The sequence below is a fragment of the Manis javanica genome, chromosome 5 (assembly GCF_040802235.1).
Source record: "Manis javanica isolate MJ-LG chromosome 5, MJ_LKY, whole genome shotgun sequence".
NCBI lineage: Eukaryota > Metazoa > Chordata > Mammalia > Pholidota > Manidae > Manis > Manis javanica.
In genome coordinates this window covers 95,751,439-95,771,581 of record NC_133160.1, presented here as the reverse complement: position 1 = coordinate 95,771,581, position 20,143 = coordinate 95,751,439, and the positions used below count along the sequence as shown (strand labels likewise).

Here is a 20,143-nt window from a genome sequence, read left to right as displayed (position 1 = left end):
CTTATCATTATTCTAATAAGGATATTTCTGATATTGATGTTTTATTTCAGTTGATCAAAATTCTGTTGAATATTTACTATGTCCCAGTATTTATTAGGCACTCTTCACAATAAAGAATTTAGTACATTTTAATCTGTCTTGAGAGAGAAAGATAAATGATGAAATCAGTATGTGTCCTTCCTATATGGTATTTATTTCCGGGTGCTCTGCCGGGTTGGGGAAGTGGGCATTAGAGAAAGTTTAAGAAACAACTGAGTTAGACCCTTAAGGTTGAGGATGAGTAGGATGATCAAAACGTAAACAGTAAACAATAATTTCTAAACATGTGGATTTGGCAGCTCTCCAGTTTCACATTAGCCAACCAAAGCAGTAGAGGGGACACACAAAGTTTACTCCACTAAGCAACATTTTGTCCTGATTATTTTGTTAAGACATCTTTTTTAATTTAGTAAAGCAATTAAATACATAAGGTAAAATCTATTTTAGCAATGCTAGCAAATATCCAGATACATAGATTTTATCCTAATAATATGTCTTTAAATAGAATCATCAGTTAATCAAGCATGGACTCAACTATATGACTGTCAAACTCCCAGCTGCCTTTAATTTTCCTTACCTGTAGGTTGTTTCTAAGGTGCTAGTTCACTTCCCCAGAAACATACTCTTTCGTGAAGTGAGGATGTTGGGAGAAGTAGTAAATGCCCACTGGCTGCATTCTTAGAGCTGAGGGTCAATGAAAAGAGTGAGGGCTGTTGTCATGTTCAAATAGTTAATTTTCCTGTTCCCAGTAGTTACTTTCCATTCTTCCATCAGCTTTTCATCTTCCAAAATTTGTTCACAGCTGTCTATCCAGTGAGAGATCTTTTTCTTCTGGTTTTCTCTTTTGTTTAATGCCTCCTAACTTTTTTTCCATGGCATTTTAATGGTATTTCAGGTGAGAGCAGAGGTGGTTTGTATGTTCAGTTGTTTCCAATCAGAATTCATGTTAATTTGTATTTCTATGAATTTGTTTAATCTACAAATTTACCTATTTCACATCAAAATAGCAACTTATTTCAGCTATGCTGTCAGGCCACTAGCTTTAAAACGTTTGGTTGTAAAGGATTTCCTGCCAGTTACCCCTTCTCTTCTCTAAGAAATTTTCCTCTTATTTGTTAAAGCTGTTTGTCTGTCAGTTTTTCCCAGCGTTTTATTTGGTAAACTAAGGATACAATACGGTCTCTATTTAATCTCTTACCTTTAATGATTTTGTCTTGAGCTTTGTCCCTGGTTTCATTTAAACAATTTGATGAGAGCATGTCATGTATACCCTTTTTTTCATCTCTCACAGTGAGGTCCTTTCCCCTGTAAACAAAAAGTATATTCATAATTGAGCATGTCTGTGCTTTATGTTAACGATCTGTGTGCGCTCCCCTCCCCACTTATCAGGAGCTCAGAGTAAAGCTGCTGCATCTGCAGCAGCACCCTCTCCCTGGAAATTGCCAGCTTGAGATGCAAATTCTCAAGCCCAGCCCTGTCCCTTCTCAGTCAGAAACAGGGTGGGACAGATGTTTCTGATACACACTAAGGATTGTGGTTTGTGTGTATGTGTGTTTCTTTATTCTTTCTTACCATGAATATATTAATTTTCTACCTTTTAAAACTTTTTTATTATGGAATTTTAATGCAAAAATTCATAGCATAGTATGAATGAATCCAAGAATTGTAACATGTGCCATCTGCCTTTTTTGCCCCTATGAACCATTTCATATCAGTTGTAAACATGACACTTCGTTCCTGATATTTCAACGTACTCTAAGTTGCCACAGTACCATTATAACATCCAAGAAAATTAACAATAATTTCCAAGCATCATATTGTCCATATCAAGATTTTCCAATTATCCCCTTCTTGTCTTTTAAAGCTTTATAAAAAAAGACAGTTCACATATTACATTCTACTGATTATAACTTTAGTATCTTTAAATTTAAGAGTCTCCTTACCTTTTTCTTCTTTCCTCCTGTCACTGCAACTATTGTAATATTAATTTTGGTGTGTCTTGTTGTCTTACTGTATTCTGGATTTGTCCAGTTATTTACTCATGGTGTCAGTTCAGAACAAATGTCAATTTAGATTTCATGGTCTGTCTTCAAGTCTGTGGATGAGCTTGGAGGCAAGGGTGTCACTGAGTCCCCTGAAAGTTCATGCAGTAGTTTGTGTTCCTATGCATATGCTTTTACCAAAAGGAGAAGAATAGATAGAGGTACTCTCGTGATTTTAGATTTACAAGTGAGGTATGTTTGTGATAAAGAAGTGACTAGTTTTGCTGCATTTATCCACATCTAATTTATACAGTTATTCACAGCTGTGATTCAGAACTAATACAAATGCTTATGAATCACCAGCTGTATCATTATTGGAAATTAATAAGTCAGTTTTTCTAAAAAAAATCTGAGTGATTAATTGAATGAATTAAGGATGATTAGATTCTGTGCCACCTTGACACAAGATGTTTTCACACCTTAGAAAGTCCTGAATATTCCTGGATACGTATATAGGTACTGGGGTCCCATTTAATTGAAATTTGGGGCAAACATTAGGAAAAAGTAATTTATTATGATTAATACTCAACTGGTATTCTGTTCTCAGAATTTTGTTTAGATGTGTCAGTTAAGTCTAAGTGATTTATCTTTGGACTGTAAATATAAGTGTGGATGAAATGATTTGTGTTTGGAATCTAGCTTTGTTGTTTTCACTATTCAGTTTTTTACATAAATGTTTTTATTTAGCAAACCTGAGGAGTAAATACTATTTGCTATAATAATAGGATATGATCCAAACTGTCCATGTGTACCTTTATATTCCTATCTATGTAACAAATCAGAAATAACTTGTAGGTTGCTGTGCTGGCAGTGTATGAATATGAGCACAGAGGAAGCAGGGATTCGGGAAGGTTTTTGAACAGGGAATGACACTGAAGAAAACTGGGCATTGAAAGATAATTAGGAGTCCACCAAAGGTAGAGGAAACTGGAGAGAGAGAATATATTTTATTAAAATATTTTCATTAACCTTTTACCACCACTTTCTGACCTGCAGGTGATGAAGGAAGTATGCCGGCAGATATAGCCACATTACTAAAAACGTCAATGGGCCTGTGAAATAAAAATTGTGAATTCCTAATTGATGAGAAAATACCAACTTGGTGCACTCAAGGACATTTACATTATGACGACCATGGGGTTTATGAACATTTATACCTTTTTATAATTTCCATATTACATTTCTCATAGTATGGACAACTTTTTTGCCACTAACTGATTTCTCCAGATGCTCACATGTGAAATTTCCAAAAAAGACACGAATAATGTAGTCCTAAAGATGTTGAATAATCATTTTACAACAGTTTTCTGAATGGGGATTAGTTGGTGACTGTTTGTAACAAATATGCTAATGCTTTAGAAATGTCAGTATTTTTGTAATTATTTCTACCTCCAAATATATATATATTGTCTTTCACTGGATAATGTGTGTAGATTTTTACATGTGCCTTATTTGACAATACTTACATCTTGTTTTTGCTTGTCTTATTTGAACTTCCTTTTTATTATGTCAGTTTAAAGAATGCAGCTGTATAGATGATATAGCCTTCATTTTATTGCTATTTGAAGCAGATGTTCACCACTGTCAACAAGAACTCAACCTGAATTTAAAGGTGGCATTCCATATACTAACACCCCCAGGTCCTTCTAGTGCTTCTGTTCAAACAAATTTCTTTGGCTAGGCACTAAGTTGTTTTCCAGTGAGTGGTGACTAAAGAAGCCCTCATCTTGCTCCATGAATGAATCCCTTCTGTTCATTTCCCACCTGCACTGATTGTGCTTATTACTCTAGCTATTCTTGTGCATGTTTTCATTGATTTCTCTCTCCTGGCTTTTGCTTCTCCTGAAACTGTTGCCCAATCACTTCCGCTCCAGGTCTCTTTACTCTCTAGATAGCAGTTTATTCCTGCCACATCTCCACTTATCAGCAAAATGTTGGCGACATTTTTCTAGCCTGGCAGAACAGATATTAACAGGTTATTTCACTGCCCAGCAGACTGAATGTGACTTCACATTAATGCAGCATTAGGTACTGCATGGAAATAGGTCATTAACTTTAAACTCTTATCAAAATATAATTTGCCAGTTTCCAGAATTTCCAGTACAGGACCTCCTGAAGAGAGAACCATTGTTCAATTCCAATTCAGTGTGGGTGACACAGTGAAATTTAGAAGTAAAGTTGTCTACTTGTTGTTTAGCTCTTTATTAAACCTTTCTTTAAATTTTTGCCTGTCAGTCTATATTGCTGTTTTTATTATATATCAGTTTCTTTGTATAACTTGTGAGTTTCATGTGTTTTATTTTTATTATGTAAATATCATTATAAATAAACTTATTTATAAATCAGATATTTGTTAACTATTGGAGATTATACTTCCAGGGCATCCTGATTTACTAATTTGCCAAGGTAATAACCCTGGGGAGTTGGAGGATTAATGAACTTTCACTGTGATTCTTAACATCCTATGACTCACTAAACATACCCAGACTTGAAGGCATATTGAACATATTCAATATATTTTAGTGTAATGTGGCTAAAAGGAATCAGCAAATACTATTAGTACCTCCTTCTACAGCATGCTACACAAATCCGCTACTTAGGCATTGTGAATATTACCTTATAAATCTCATAATGGATTCCTCATAACTTTTCTGTTATGTGTCTTTAGGGATAGACTCTTTCTTTTGTTATTATTAAATCTATATCTTTAATGAAATGGATTCTCCTAATATGTCTTAGACTTAATAGAAATACTTAAAATTATAAATTTATTTTCACACCCTTTTTAATAGTTCCTAACCCTCCCTTACCCTCAAACAAAAAAATACAATATTGAACACAAATGGCAATTATACTGTGTGCTTAATATTGTTTGTTTCTCAGTAAACTGGAAATTTTTACTTAGAATGTATTCTCCTTAGTCCCTTCATGGTCTGATGTCAGTAAGCATAACTCATTATCAGTTAGGGGAGGATAGATACAAAGCCACAGTTGTTGGATTAATATCTTGACCAACTCAAACAACTTTTATTTTTCTAATTCAAGTCATGCAGGGCTAAAAGACATATGCCTGTGTGTTTTCATAACTATTCCTGACCCAGTAGACTGGAAACTATTCCAGTAAATGTTTATGTTGAAACATTCATGTTGTTAGTTGTTGGATAGGAGCATTGGGAGCTTTGGTTTCCGTATGTGTAGCCTTAAGCAACATATTTAAATGATCCATAAAATTAAACTGATTTTTTTTAACTCTCTAGTTCCCAAAATGTATGCAGTTTTCTTTTTCTGATTATAAATGTAACATGCGATTCAATTTCTGCTTTGACTCCTTCATATCCTCTGTTACACTTTATCATGTAATTAGCAAGGAAACATTTAATTTGGGTGCAGGATGGGATAATGGAATGTGTTGTCCTTCAGTGAAAAAAGGCAAAATTAATGATAATGTTATTGAAATGAGATATCTTATGAAACCTGCTGTGGTTGCATTTTATCTTTGAATAATGATTTGTGTAGGTAAGTGGGACTGATTATTTTAAATTTTCAGAATTTTAGATAAGCATTGCATTTATCACTTCTAAATTCTGTTTTCATTAAAGCTCGTCAGAATGTAATTATATGGAAGCAAATGAACATGCATAAAAGGGAAGAAAAGTTAACACTTCGTTACTCTAATTACCTAGAGTACAATTTGAATTTCTTTTGTGGAGGATAATTTTTTTTCTTAGGACTTGGATGACAGAGTACTTTGCAATGAGATTTACTCATCTATTATAATTTATTAACAGCCACTGTTGGTAAGATATGCAAAGAAGCAAGTTACTTGGGACATACACTTTGTTTTTATGTGTAATCCTTAAAAATGTATAAAGTATTTAACATTTTTTCCCCATAGAACATTGTTGGTAGGAAAAAAATACATTAAACAAGGTCATACTTAGCTGTGCTTTCTTTTTCCTTTTCTTTCTCCCTGACATGTTCTCCTCATTTTTGGCTTCTCAACTATGTTCTCCTTCCTTACCCTGCATTTCAAGTATAAGACCCTTTACTTGACTAGTCTGTTTCCATATATAACATAACATACTAAGATTAGACAATCCAATCTTAATAATGTTAGGTTAATTGAACTAAAATTTGATGTTCCAATAATGTTTAAAACAGGTTGGATAATCTAGTTACAGGCATACCTTGGAGATACTGGGCGTTCAGGTGCAGACAGCTGTGCTAAAGTGAATACTGCAATAAAGTGAGTCAATTTTTTTGATTTTCTAGTGCATGTAAAAATGTTTATACTATAGTCTAACGTGTGCAGTAGCATTAGATCTAAAAAAATGTATGTACCTTAATTTTAAAACACTTCGTTGCTCAGAAATGCTACCCATCATCTGGGCTCTGAGCAAGTCGTAATTACTAATCACTGATCACCAGAATAAATGATAATGGAGGACTTTACGGTACGGCAAGAATTACCAAAATGTGACAGAGATGAAAAGTAAGCATCTGGAAAAATGGCCCTGATAAGACTAGCTCAGTGAAGGGCGGCCACATCTTTGTTGGTGAATTCCCTTCTTCAGTTACCATTTTTGTGAAATGTCAAGTGGATTTGTCACTGAGAAACAGGTAGTGCAAGTGCACCCTTTGCTGTGTGTGTGTGTGACGAACAGACGTGCAGTGACCAGTCACTAACAGACTTTGAAAGATCGGTCGTTGGTCGTGTTGTGCATCTGTTCCTTACATAGCGCTCTGTGGACTGCTGAGACAGAAGCAAAGTTTATATTTTATGGAATTATAGTTAACACACCATGGTAACTGAAGTCCAAACCATTTGGAGGAGAAATGTGTTACTTAACTAAACCATTGTGACTGAAATTCATACATGATGGAACTGGTGCAAAACTAGGCCTGCCTGTGTTATCATAAACTATTTTTCCTCATTTGTAAATGTGAAGCCATTATGAAAAAAACGATACTAGAAACTAAATGCCCCTTTTTCCCCTTCCTTTATTTTTTTTAAGGCAGAATATAGCAAAAGTAAAAGTCTTGGTGGACCTGGGGAAGGGAGTGTGTGGATAATGGCAGGGTGATTAACCTCTTATCTGATGGGAGTGACACTGTGAAGCACAGCGAAGTCTGGGGGCAGCAAGTACCCCTAGAGTTTGGTTTGGGGCCTTCGTTGCATCCAGTCAGCAATTGCAGGAATGGCTTGGACCTTCTTCCGCAATGTCACCAGCCTGGGTAGGATGTCCAGTAAGTCAGGTTTAAAGACCAAAAGTGTGGTACTGCAAATTTCCCAGTAGAAATCTGCCCAAGTTACCTAGTTCAAAGGAAACAAAAATTTCCAAATGAACATAAAGGATAATAATCTATTCTAAAATTAGTTTTTTAAATTTGAAATCTGTTACTACAAAAGTGAAATGGGTGTATGATTGAAAATTACAGGTAACACCATATCCCCAACACCAAGAGGTTACCAACACCTCTGTGTATAAGGTATTTTTCTATGTATTTGTGTATGTTTTTACTAAAATGGGATTTTTCAGTACATACTCTTTAACTTGATTCAATCTCCACCTCTCTCTGATAGTATATTTTCCCTCATCTAATAACCCAATCAGTATTTTTTTCGTCTGTTCCAAAATGTCCATTATAGGACAAAGCAGAATCATTGGAAGTTCAGCCAGTAAGGCAGGAAGAGTAACATTTTAGGAAAGGCTGTTGAAGAATCAGTGGAAAGAAATGAAGGGATGTGTGGTGAGGCGGAAAGTTGAGACGAAAGATGTTAAAGTTTGCTTGTGTCATGCCAGCACTGGACAGACAGTGGTCTGAGTAAGTCATGAGAAAGCCTCAAAAAGCAATCTATCTTGTCTCCTAGAACACAGCCTCCTTGGAGACAGGGACTCTCACCTACCACAGCATCTAAGTCAGAGTTATATTTTATTTTCTTGGCAAGACTACTTCATTGGTGATGTGCTCCTCCGTAGGCCCATAATACCTGGCTGTTTCACCTTTTTGTGATATTAACAATTATTGATAGTCAGTGCCTACATGTGTTAATTCATCAAGAGTTGGAAAATGGTGATAGTTTGATCTCTCCTTATTAACTGGAATACTTTTATGAAAACATACCTTTTCCATCAATTTTTATCTTAAGGTACAGTTGGCATGGGAAAGACAAGATAAATGCCTTACTCAAACTCCTTCTTTCCCCCTTTTTGTTTTTAACAGTTTTCAGAATAATAATTTGGCTCATAGCATCTAATAAAAGTAACCGTTGACATTTAGTTTGGTTTTGGGGTTTGTGTGTACATGTGATGGTGGTTGTCATAAATTCATGGATTGGTTCATTTTTATTCGTTTCAACCCATTGCTATTAATATTCTTATTAAAGTTTGAATTGTCTCATCTTTGGCCAGTGGGAGCCTCTTCAAGGTGACCTCTGAGTTCTTTTGACACAACCCAAGTTGTCTTTGATAATTTATTTGCTTCTGGTATGACAAGGTAATATTGCCAGCTCATCTTTTATACTTCCCATCCCAAACTGAAAATAAGCCACTTCTCCAAGACGCCCTCGTTCCTTTTATTATTTTAGATACCAGAATCTGGGTCCTAGGTATGCCCAGGGCAGCTGGGTTGGTCATTGTTTTAAGTAGAGATGCAAAATGCTTTTGTCTTTATCCTAAGATAAAGTGTATCATGAGTTACACTTTTACATCTAGTTCACATTCAGAAATAGGATGTTTACTTAACCTAATTGATCTTACACCTGTATCTTCTTTCTCCCACATTGGAGATCCTGGTTCTTGATGACATGCACAAACAGCTTTACCCCACATAGATAAATGATACCAGAAAACAATACCACTGTACCCAGTACCACCAACAATATGATTACTAAAATTGGTGTATGATGACATTTTTGTCCTGAGAAAATATCTGTAATGAAATAGTCAACTTACTATGTTTTACAAATGATGGTATTTCTTAAAATAGTTCATCACTAATTGAGTACATCTGTACTTCTCCACATGCTCTCTGCATCAGTTTGACACAGGCTCATTTGTTTCACTTTGCTTTGTAGTGTTAGCTTTTTAAAATGTTTTTGTTTTTCACGGAATATGTTGGACCCTTGAATATCATGGTGTCGGGGTGCCCATCCCCTGGACAGTCCATATATAACTGTTGAGTCCCTAAAAACTTAACTACTAATATCCTGCTGTTGACTAAAAGCCTTACTGACAATAGAAACAGTCGATTAACACATACATTGTATGTATTATATGTATTATATGCTGTATCCTTACAATAAACTAGAGAAAAGAAAATGTTTTTTTTCAAATTATCGTATGTCTCAAAAAGAATTTCCAATATTATTGAAAAAATTATGTGTATATGTGGAATTGCGCAGTTCAAAACTGTGTTATTCAAGGGTCAGCTATATATAAAATACTTCAGTTCTTGGTTCCAAGCTTAAGTCTACCAAAAAAGGTTTATTCAAAGAAGTTTAGCTTTTACTTCTGCTCTCTAACCTACTACCTCCCCATGGGTAACATTTTTTTACAGTAAGTTTTTGTTTTATTCATATATACATACTTGCTTGCATTTTTTTAAATGTAAAATATACTCACAGAGTTACCAACAAACCACTCTTTTTCCCCTAAGTATGTGTCCAAATCTCGGAGAAGATAAGGTGCGTCATATGTAAGTAGCTCATTAAACATCTGATCCTAGGAGAAAAAGATCATTTTAAGGCTTACAGGAAGAAAAATAAATAAGTTTTGAAGAAGTAGATTTTTTCATCTTTATTCTCCCACAAGTTCATAAGGAATGGAAGCGGCTATGTGTTGTTGTTGGTTGGGTTTTCTCCCCAAATGTATGACATCTGTAGATTCAGGTCTCTATAGATAATATATAATAATATCTGTCTATTTCTCTATAGATCTTAGTCACCCCTTTATTAATCATGGATTAAAAAAATAAAACTTTGTCACCAGTTCTTATAGTTTCTTTTTATATAATGACTGAATAGTTCACCTTTAAAATCTTTTCATGATTTTATCTTAATTTTAATAAAAATGATTGTTACATTTTTACATTTCTAAAATTCCCGTTTTTCTTAGCCTCACCCCCTTTACAGTAAAATAATATAATTAAACATAAAGAAATTATTTCTATTCTGTAAGGCTAGATTCCTTTAATTTGGCAGTCTCATTTCACCATTGCTCTTACCAGAAGAAACCTGGAATGAGTCATGCTCTCAGGCCTTCATGCATGTTCTCTCTTTGGCCTGATATTGTGCCCTAGTATGAAATTTGGCTACATCAAAATCATCTACAAAACCCATCATCTAGATTCCCACTTTTGATATGTAAGGTAATATTACATACCAAATAATAACCTTAAAAAAATTAACATAACCATTTTTTAAAATTGTGTTTTTATTTGAATCTCTGGAGATCAAATAATTCATGGCCTCTTTCTTGGTAATAACTGTTTGTTTATATGAACATTTTGACTGGTATTTTGGGTATGAAATGTAAGCCAAACTCAGATATTATAAAATATATACATATTAATATTCATAAATGACCTATATACTAAGTACAGCTTTTAAGTCAGTGGATCACTGCCTCACCAATTTGTTGATTTACTTCTAGTTATCACCATGACTTAGGAGGTAATATAGCTTACTACAGCATAATGCCTTACATTTGTAAAATACAGTTTGCAAAAGCACCATTACATATATACAGTTGCCAGATTTTACACATTAAAGCTTAGGAAGCTTGTTATTATTTTGACTTCATATTCTTTCCATTGTTCTATACCACCTTTATACATAAGGTTCTTTCTCTACGGTCAATATATTCCTATTTCTAAATAAAGTAATGTGAGTCCTTCTGCCCCTTCTACAGACATAATGTGAGCTGCGAGGCAAAGGGCCCAGATCCATGTGGCACTTCTCTCAGCTCAGCTCAGGACATCAGTGGAAAAGGGAATTGCCAACATGGCTGTCCTCGAATAGCTAAAAACAGGAAGGAGTTGAATGGAACAGAGTGTAGCTGCTGGACAGCTTTCCAAAAACTCCTGTATGCCCATCTGGGTAATTTTGTTACTTTTTAAAAGTGCATTACACAATTTAATGTACACCAATGCTTGTGTATATGCAGTACCAAATAAAAACCTTAATCTCTGTGTATTGACTTCTCCTGTAGCCCAGCTTCTCTTTACATGTTTGGTGAATTACCTCAGTGATTCAGTTCATCTCATAAGTGGTTCCTTAGAATCATCTCATCTCATGAAATGTAAATTACTAAGCAGCATTAATCACTAGTATTTAGGAGTCATTTTAAAGAATACTCACCAAAATAACATAGCCAAAGATGAAATTTGATTATATATCCTTTTCTCCAGATGTGTACTTTTAAAAATGTGTTTCCTAGACAGCCACTATTATGCTTGGTGGATTCAGAAATGCCCTACTTTTCCAGAGTTACAAGGCTGGAGGTTTTTTCACCTTGAGAAGTCATTGCTATAGTATTCAATCAGTTGACTTTTTAGAGGAATTAGGGAGGATTGTGTAATTCTCCAAAGCATTATTTTTAAATCCATACTCCAAAATCACTTAGTATTGGAAGTGAGCCGCTAGCATTCCTTCCGTGCTGCTCATCTTCCATCCTCTGCCCCATGCCCCACATTCTTCACATGAGGAAACTGAACCAGGTGCACTGAACTACAGAAACAGTAGTGGTAAGTTCAAAGGTTGTCAGGGTGACCAGTAGCCAAAGACATGTTTCTTCTTTTAAATTAATATTCTTAAAGAATTGGGAGGAATATTTTAGCAACCAAAACTGAAACATCTATAGTGATGTGTACTTCATAAAATAGTCTAGTATTTGCTATCTGTCCACCTTTATTTACTACATCAGTGTTCTGCTGCTGAAAAATTTCCCTGACCACAAGGTGGCAGCAATGCAACCTCCTGGGCGCCGAGGCGATGAAATAACAGAACCGTGCATTTTTCGTTGTGTATTATTAGGCAGGTCCTGCTTATTGATCAGATAGTCTGTAGCAATCTGCAGTACTTCTGCAACATGTTCTCCCTTCATATGATTTATTCATGAGCTTGGATTATGTCCTGTGATTTTTATTTAGGTGGCATGTAAAAGCACTGTTACTCTCATACAAAGGTAAACTGTTACCATAAATGTTCTGGGAATATTTTCTTATGTTATGGAGCCTCAGCCACAAAAGTGTACAAGAAATAGAGAAGAGCAAACCCAGAAGTTGATAGACGACCAATCAGTAGGGCCTTTGGCACGTGGAACAAAAAGCTTTAGATACTTTTTTCTAGATTAAGGACTTTATATCTACTTGTCTATTTATAAGGATATATAAAATACGATACTGTGACAAAAGGAAAAACAATGAACACTGCACTATATAACAACACTGTGCTAATTATAGTAGCTAAGATTTAACACTTTCTACCTAGCCATAGTACTTATGCTATCATTTAATCCTCCCAACATACTTTAAAGTAGATTCTCTGATACCCTTAGTTTAAAGACCAAGAATTTGAACTATTTATAGGAAGTTGTGTGACAACTAGTCAGAAGGGAATCAGGATTCAAGTCTGGTGGTCTGATCCTGGAGTCCAAATGTATTTCTATCATCAAAACTGAACTTGTATTTAACTTTGTCTTGCTTAGTCATACATATGTGTGTGTATGTGTCCCCATACACCTTACAGTTATATCAAGGAGTCAGTAAATGTGAATAGTTATATGTTCCAAATATCTCTATTCAAATCAGAAAGTCCTAATTAAATAATATTCAGAATAAATATGCTTAAGTAAATTGATAAAACTTCCATTCTATGCTGTAGCTTTTGAATATAAGCCCTAAGCTATAACATATACCATAATATGTGCGCAGCTATTTTGAACAGGTGCTAGCACTGTGGCATTACACCCTAGTGATTAAGAATGTGGACTCTGAGAGTGACTGGGATTTGAATTCCTTGTGTACCACTTACTAGCTAAATAACCTTAAACAAGTTACTTGCATTACATGAACCTCTATTTCTTCAGCTGGAAATGAGGATAGCAAGTTTCTCCCTAAAGGGATGCTTTGGAAATTCATCACAATTTAAGAGACTTCATCATAATTTAGGATAAATTTAATTGATCATAATTTAAGAGGAAATATGCATAAGTGATGAGGCCATAGGACAACTTCATAACCACTCTATTTCTCAGTTTCTTCATCCACAAAGTGGATATGACAATAAAAAACATGGGAGGATAGGGAGGAGTGGCTGAGCTAACACTCAGTGTAAAGGGCTTAAGCCAACACCACATGGTGAGCGTTTTGATACGTTTAACTCTTCGTATCACTCATTCAGGAAGTAGTGCCTGCAGAGGAAAAGGCACTGTGATAGGTGTGGAGTACACCCGTGAATAACAGGCCTAATTCCTCCATCATGACACATTCTACTGGAGGAGACAACAAGTATTTTAAAATAGAAATTGTGATAAGTGCCCTGAAGAAAACCACTAGGTGGCTGTAATAGAGAATAATGGACTGAGGTGGTCTCTTTAGAATGCTGGATAACATTATGGACTTTACACACAAAATTGTTTTTCAGCCCAAAACAACAGGAAATGCATACTTTTGACAAGATAGAACCCACAAGGGAGCACAGAACAGGAGGAGACGAGCAAACACAGGAAGCTGTAAAGCGGATGAATGGTACCTGCAAAGGGAAAGCCAAAAACCAACCCTATCTGTCCCATAAAACCCTCAAATGGCTCAGAAATGTCAGGACATGTCTTGAATCAAGGGTAAGGAGGTAAGCAAGAGGGTAAATGAAGATCGGTGGAAAACTGTGAACGAAGTGGTCTCTTCATCATATGCTGCTAGACACCTGCAGCTTCCCAGCCTCAGCAGAAGGCTGGGGAAGGCAAGACAGATGACCGCTGGGTGAAGGGTTTTCACCCATAAGGAACTAAAAACGGGGATTAAATAAGTGTATGCGTGCTGAACGGTAGATTGCTCAGACTTTCAGCCCACCCTTTGCTACTTGTCTCCCAGCACACTGTCAGCTAGGCCCTTACCTCTGGGCAGGAGACTGAAAGCCTCTAGGGACTCTTTCTAGTGCAAGAGGAAAATCTTGAAGATAATGATATTGGGAACTCCCAAGATGGGCTCAAACTCAAACCCCATCCACATGTGAGAGTTTTGAGTAAATATTTTAATTTCCTGATGCTTTTTCATGGATTATAAAGGGTGATCTGACTACTGGGGAAAGACAGAGACCAAAACAAAGAAGGAAAAATAACACCTTTTAAGAAACATACAATAGGCATGGAAATAATATTGTAGCCACTAAATAAATAGAAATTTTTTTAAAAACATCATAGAGAAAGAGTCTTTATAAATTTAAAAACACAATACCAGACATTTATAACTCAAGGGTTGATGATTTTTTTCCTGAAAGTAATGCGAAAAGAAAAACCTCAATGGGAAACAAAAAATCCAGTATTGGAATTCTAATAGAATTGATCAAAGAAAAGAAAGAGGGAGGAAATTTTTAAAGGAAATTCCCTAGAATTAAAGCATGAGTCCTAGAATTGAAAAGACTAAAAAAGAAGATTGCACAATGTATGAAAAGAGGATAATACCAAACCTAACCATTGTAAAAATTCAGAACTCTAGGGCCAAGTGTCTGACCAGTTTTCAGGGAGGAAAATAAAATAGTTCCCCTAGGAAAGGTCAACAATTAGATCAGATTCACATATCTCAACAGCTAGAAGACCATAGATAAATGCTTTCCAAATACTGAAGAAACAGTACTGTCAACATAGAGATGTATAAGCAGCCAAATCGTTAAACAAGTATGAAAGTGAAATAACATTTTTAGAAAAATAAGGCCCCAAACTTTTTTCTGTGCTCAGTAAGCTCTTGGAAGATTGCTCCACAGAAGAAGAACGAACCCAGGAAAGAATTGAAAGAAACATCGAAGCTGATAATAAAGATTCCAGGATGCCAAGTATGCGCCAGGTGTTTAGGACAATCAACCCAGACTGACGCTGGGATACACAAGACAAGCCATACCGTCCGTGGTCGTCGTGCCTCCTCTTATTGAGCATTTGTTGTAACTTTTGCAATACTGGGGCATGTGCCCCACATAAGCAAAGGAGTAAATAAAGACAGGATAGTATCCAAGAAACAGGACTCCAACTCAAGAGAAATGCGTCTCCAGGATGGCAGCGAAGGCAAGTCTAATGATGACAGACGGCTGTGCAGAGAACCCGGACAGCTCTACAAAGGAGAATGGAAATCTTGGCCAGGTATCTCCAAGAAGCTAATGGAAATAATACATTACCTTATATCATTGACCCCGTGGAAAATCGTAGTGGCAAGCTATTGGATAGTGTGGGAAGGTTCCGCAATAAAAGTAAAAAGAGTTAAGCAAATAAAAAAAGGCATTTAACAGATTCTGAGGCAGAAGAGTCCAAAGTACACTACAATGCACAGGTTTGTCTAATATTTGCATAGGTGTGCGAACGTGACATGTACTGATTTAACCAAAAAATTTAAGCATCAGTATGTTAGGAGTTTGGGGGAAGAGAAGCAGAGAGAATGACAATGTGAGAGAGAACTTTTTATTAGATAATCCACAGAAACTACCTAAAATTAGTGAATCAGAGAAGGTCCTATTTACATATCCTATAGAAACACAGAGATGTGTAAATCTAAAATGAACAGCTAAAAATGTTAAATAGAGGGTTCATCTGAAGAGATTAATGTGGAGAGGTGGGCAGGGAATCATGATACTTCTGAACTTTTTTAAAACTCTGGGTGAGTCTTACTTTGATAAAAGGGATTTTTAAAGCACCTAACATAAGGTTTGGCAAGTGGATATGATTAATTGCAGTGATAGCAAGCTGATCACATTACTTTTATATCTTGCTTTTTCTCTGCCCAGGGAAAACGTGACATGAAATCATCCAATGTGTCCACAATCGCATCAGCTTGACATTGTTCCAGTTCTGTTTTTCCAGCCAAATCTATGGAGCAGACAGAGACCATTTTATTCCCAAGAATATGCTTAATTTAATTTACTATATTGAAACATTTATTTTTTGAATAGGCAATATATTCATAGGGTTCAAAACTTCAAAACAATATCAAACAGAATCCAATAAAAACTAACTTGTACCCCTGCCCGCACCCACCTCATTTTGCTCCCTCACCTACCAAACATGTTGGTAACCACTTTTATTGGTTTTTTTTAATTCTTCCATTTTTTTTTAATGAAAATAAGAATATATACCCCACTCAATATGTGCCTCACCCATATATCCTAGAGATCTTTCCTCACAAGTTCCTTCAGAGGGAACTTGCTCTTTTTTCAGCCACATGGGATTCCTTTAAGTAGAAGTGCCACTACGAATTTAACTAACTATTCCGCTGATCAGGTTTGTCTCTAACTTTTGCTAAAACAAGCAATACTACAATAAATAATCTGTACATACATTGTCATTTATTTTGTAAAAAGAATTAGTTTGACTTCTGCAGAAAATTTTTGTCAGCAACATTTGTATTCTTCCTAGAAATGGTAAGTTTAAAGTAATAGAGGTTTTTTTTTTCTTGCTATCCATTGCTTATTTAACTAAGAAATCGTTGGTCTTCCTAAATATTTTCTCATTGGTGTCAATTTAAAATGCTTCTGTGTGGAAGTGTTTCAAAAGACATTGCTTTTACAAAAGCAACTGTGTATATTTACTAAAAGCAAGAACTGTACTGACAGTGGATGAATCATAGTTCATTAAAGCTGTTAAAAGTGAAATAAAATGCTTTCATGATTTAGAGATCTTCTATAAACCATCCATAGTTTTTGTTTGATATTCAAAGGTTGATTCTTCTTTCTCATCTTGAAAAGTCCCTCCAAATTCCATCATAGGTTCTCTTTATTGATTTTCATCCCTACTTGGACTTCCATGCTCGAAGCATCCACTATCAATTTTATGCAGATGACTCCTTATTCAATACTTTTAATCCTAAATTCCAAGCCTATATTCTCAGCCTCCATTTGGATAATTCTCTGTGCATCTTTTTGGCCACTGAACTTCCTTCAACAAATCCCAAAATGGAGTCATCATGTCCTACAGCAAACAATCTCTTCCTTTTTCATTCAACAAATCATTACTATGCTCCAACTGTGGGTCAGCCCCGACTGGAACTACAGCAGTGAATGCAAGAGATAAATTCCTTGCCTGCATGGTACTTATGGCCAGCTGGAGAAGACAGATATTGAAAAGGGTATAGCAAATTAAAGGCCTTTTTTTTTTTAAGAAGAGGAAGAGGTGAAGGAGGAAAAGGAGAAAGAGCTATGAGAATGACAAACTATTTCCAAGCTGCAGTCTGCCTCCCCTGTACTCTCCTGGTGTCACATAAACCGCCCTTCACATGCCACTGTCTGTCTCCCAGCCTTACGATGATTCTGTCTTCACAAACTTCCTCCTTTTTCCTCACTTCTTTTCCATTGCTGTCTGAACTATTTCAGTGACATCCAGATGTGCAGCCCTGCAGTCATGCCAACCGAATACAAAGCATGGCCAGAATAATCTTTCCAAGCTCATAGCCATAGCTATGATAAAAAAAACTACAATTGAAATCAGGGAAAGACAAATATTGTATGATCTCACTTAGATGTGGAATCTAAAAATAAAAACATACGGAGAACAGATCGGGGGTGGAGGGATAACATGGATGAAAGTGGTCAAAAGGTAGAAAGTTCTAGTTTTAAGATAATTAAGTCATGGGGATGTAATGTACAAATAGTAACTGTAGTTAATACTACTACTATATTATGTATCTGAAAGTATCTAAGAGTGTATATCTTAAAAGTTCTCATCACAAGAAAAAAAATTGTAACTGTGTGGTGACAGATATTAGCTAGATTTATTGAAGTGATCATTTCACGGTATATACATATCATTATGTTGTACACCTGATACAAATGTATCAAATCTATTGTATACCTGACACAGATGTATTGAATCGTGTTGTTTACCTGAAACTAATATAATGTTATATGTCAATTACATCTCAATTTAAAAAAACTACAATTGTTTAAGGCAACATTTATATTCTGGGTCTTTCTAACCAGATCCCAATTTTTCTATCCATTTCTCTTTCTGCTTCTTCACCCTGCATGTTTGAAGTTACTCTTTTTCTCATGCCATTTCCTCTCTGCCTGGAATGTTCTAACCCAGAGATTCTCAAAGTGAGGTCCATGGGCCAGCTGTATCAGTATCATCTGGAAAATTGATAAGAGTGAAAATTCTTGGGCCCATTGAATCACAGACTCTGAGTCAAGGCCGAGCAATCTGTTTTAGAGCTTCTGAGCAATCCTAATGCACATAAAGTTGGAGAAACACTGCCCAAGTCAACTCAAACTCATTTTCACTTCAGTGAAATCTCCATAGTCAGAAGTCATCTTCATCTTTTCTAAACCAACAAAGAATTTAATTTGTTGAAACATGTTAGGGTAATAGAAATTTTTGTATTTTTAACATACACGTATTACTTTATGTGTATATATACATACATACATATATTCCAAAAATATAGTCTTGGAATTTAGGACTAAAAATGTTGAATAAGGAGTCATCTGCATAAAATTGATAGCTGACACTTCAACCAGGGAAGTCCAAGTAGGGATGAAAATGAAGGACTAGTGTTATGACCCATTTCATTTGTGAGCTAACCATATGTCTATGGCTTGCACTGTGGTTGGTGGGGCAGGGGGCAGGGTGATAGGATTGGGATGACCTTGGTGGGTCCACAAATTGATTAAAAAGAAAGGGACTTCAAAGGAAACCAAATGTAGCTTTTGACTCAAAAAGAGTGTTAGGAGAGTAGGAGGGAGAGAAAAGACAGCAGAGCATAGAATGGGAGAAAGGGCATAAGGCAAAGAACTAACAATTTCCTTTATTTCTCATCTCACCATGTTAATGCAGAGGTTAACAAAGCAGCCCAGCTAACTACCCACGAAGGATGTCTCAGATGGCACTTGGTGGAGGCAAAGACTCCCCTTCAATTTTTTTCAGTGTGATTAGGATGAAAGGCATCAAATTCATGATTTTTATAACTGAATCATTTTAGCCTCGAGAAACCATAGAGTGTTTAATCTCCTCTGAAAACTTAGGTTACACATGCTAGCATAGGGTTAGGTTCGTCTGAACATATCTAAGTGTTCAGCTAAATTCCAAAAAGGGATTGATGGCAAGAAAGTGTAGGGCAGGAGGGATGTGTGCAATATAAAATAAAACTGTCTGGGGAACTCACCGAAAGTTAAACTAATAGAGCTAGTAGGTTTATACTTCTCTAGCATTTAATTCCACTCTTCTTTGCACTATAGCATTCAATGGTAGTTATTTAATGAATTTTGAATATACATCATGTATTTTTTCAGTTATCAAAAATGTTAGACACAATAAACATATTACCTGTGCCTTTGGTCAAGTATCTTGCTATTGCTAGGCTCTGGTGAAGGTTAAATCCATCGACTTCCAAAATGGGGATTTTGCCAAATGGAAGTGCTTCAAATAAAAAGAGCAAAAATCAACTTCCATAACAAGTTCAAGCTATAATGCTTTCATTTTTCTGATAATTCCAGAAACAAAGCATTATTTGAAAGTTACAGGATTCTGAATATTTATTCTAAAAAGAACATTAGGCACCCTTTAGCATGAACTTTACATTTTTAAGGTTTTTTTAAGAAAGAGTTGTTAGAAGACATGGTATAGAGCTGGTGACAGAACCAGGCCTAAAACCCAGGTTTGCAGTGACAGTATATATTATGCTATATATAAAACTCATAATTTTGCATATATTTACTACTTAGCTTTTTAAACAACCTTTCTTTTAAGTCCTCGTTAATTTTCGTGGCCTCAGGTTCACATTAATGATTCCTAAAAATCAGAGTCTGAGGAATATAGAGAGTTTGATTGACAATATATTGAGTTACAGTAAAGAATTTAGTCAGATTC

At 35.6% G+C, this 20,143-nt stretch overlaps 2 protein-coding genes across 8 annotated transcripts in view; one reads left to right on the top strand and one right to left on the bottom strand.

Moving 5' to 3' along the window:
• SMARCAD1 (SNF2 related chromatin remodeling ATPase with DExD box 1) overlaps nt 1–4,428 on the top strand; it is a 95,257-nt gene extending 90,829 nt beyond the window's left edge. For all 4 annotated transcript variants that reach the window (XM_073237289.1, XM_037020164.2, XM_037020163.2 and 1 more), the window contains one exon: nt 3,078–4,428. In XM_073237289.1, coding sequence (XP_073093390.1) covers nt 3,078–3,139 — 62 coding nt within the window. In that variant the 3' untranslated portion in view covers nt 3,140–4,428. The remainder of the gene's footprint in view (nt 1–3,077) is intronic.
• A 2,637-nt stretch (nt 4,429–7,065) lies between these two features.
• Nucleotides 7,066–20,143, bottom strand: part of HPGDS (hematopoietic prostaglandin D synthase) — a 106,176-nt gene continuing 93,098 nt past the window's right edge. For all 4 annotated transcript variants that reach the window (XM_037020161.2, XM_073237293.1, XM_073237291.1 and 1 more), the window contains 4 exons: nt 19,601–19,693; nt 16,044–16,153; nt 9,707–9,805; nt 7,066–7,395 (listed from right to left, as the gene is read on the bottom strand). In XM_037020161.2, coding sequence (XP_036876056.1) covers nt 7,231–7,395; nt 9,707–9,805; nt 16,044–16,153; nt 19,601–19,693 — 467 coding nt within the window. In that variant the 3' untranslated portion in view covers nt 7,066–7,230. The remainder of the gene's footprint in view (nt 7,396–9,706; nt 9,806–16,043; nt 16,154–19,600; nt 19,694–20,143) is intronic.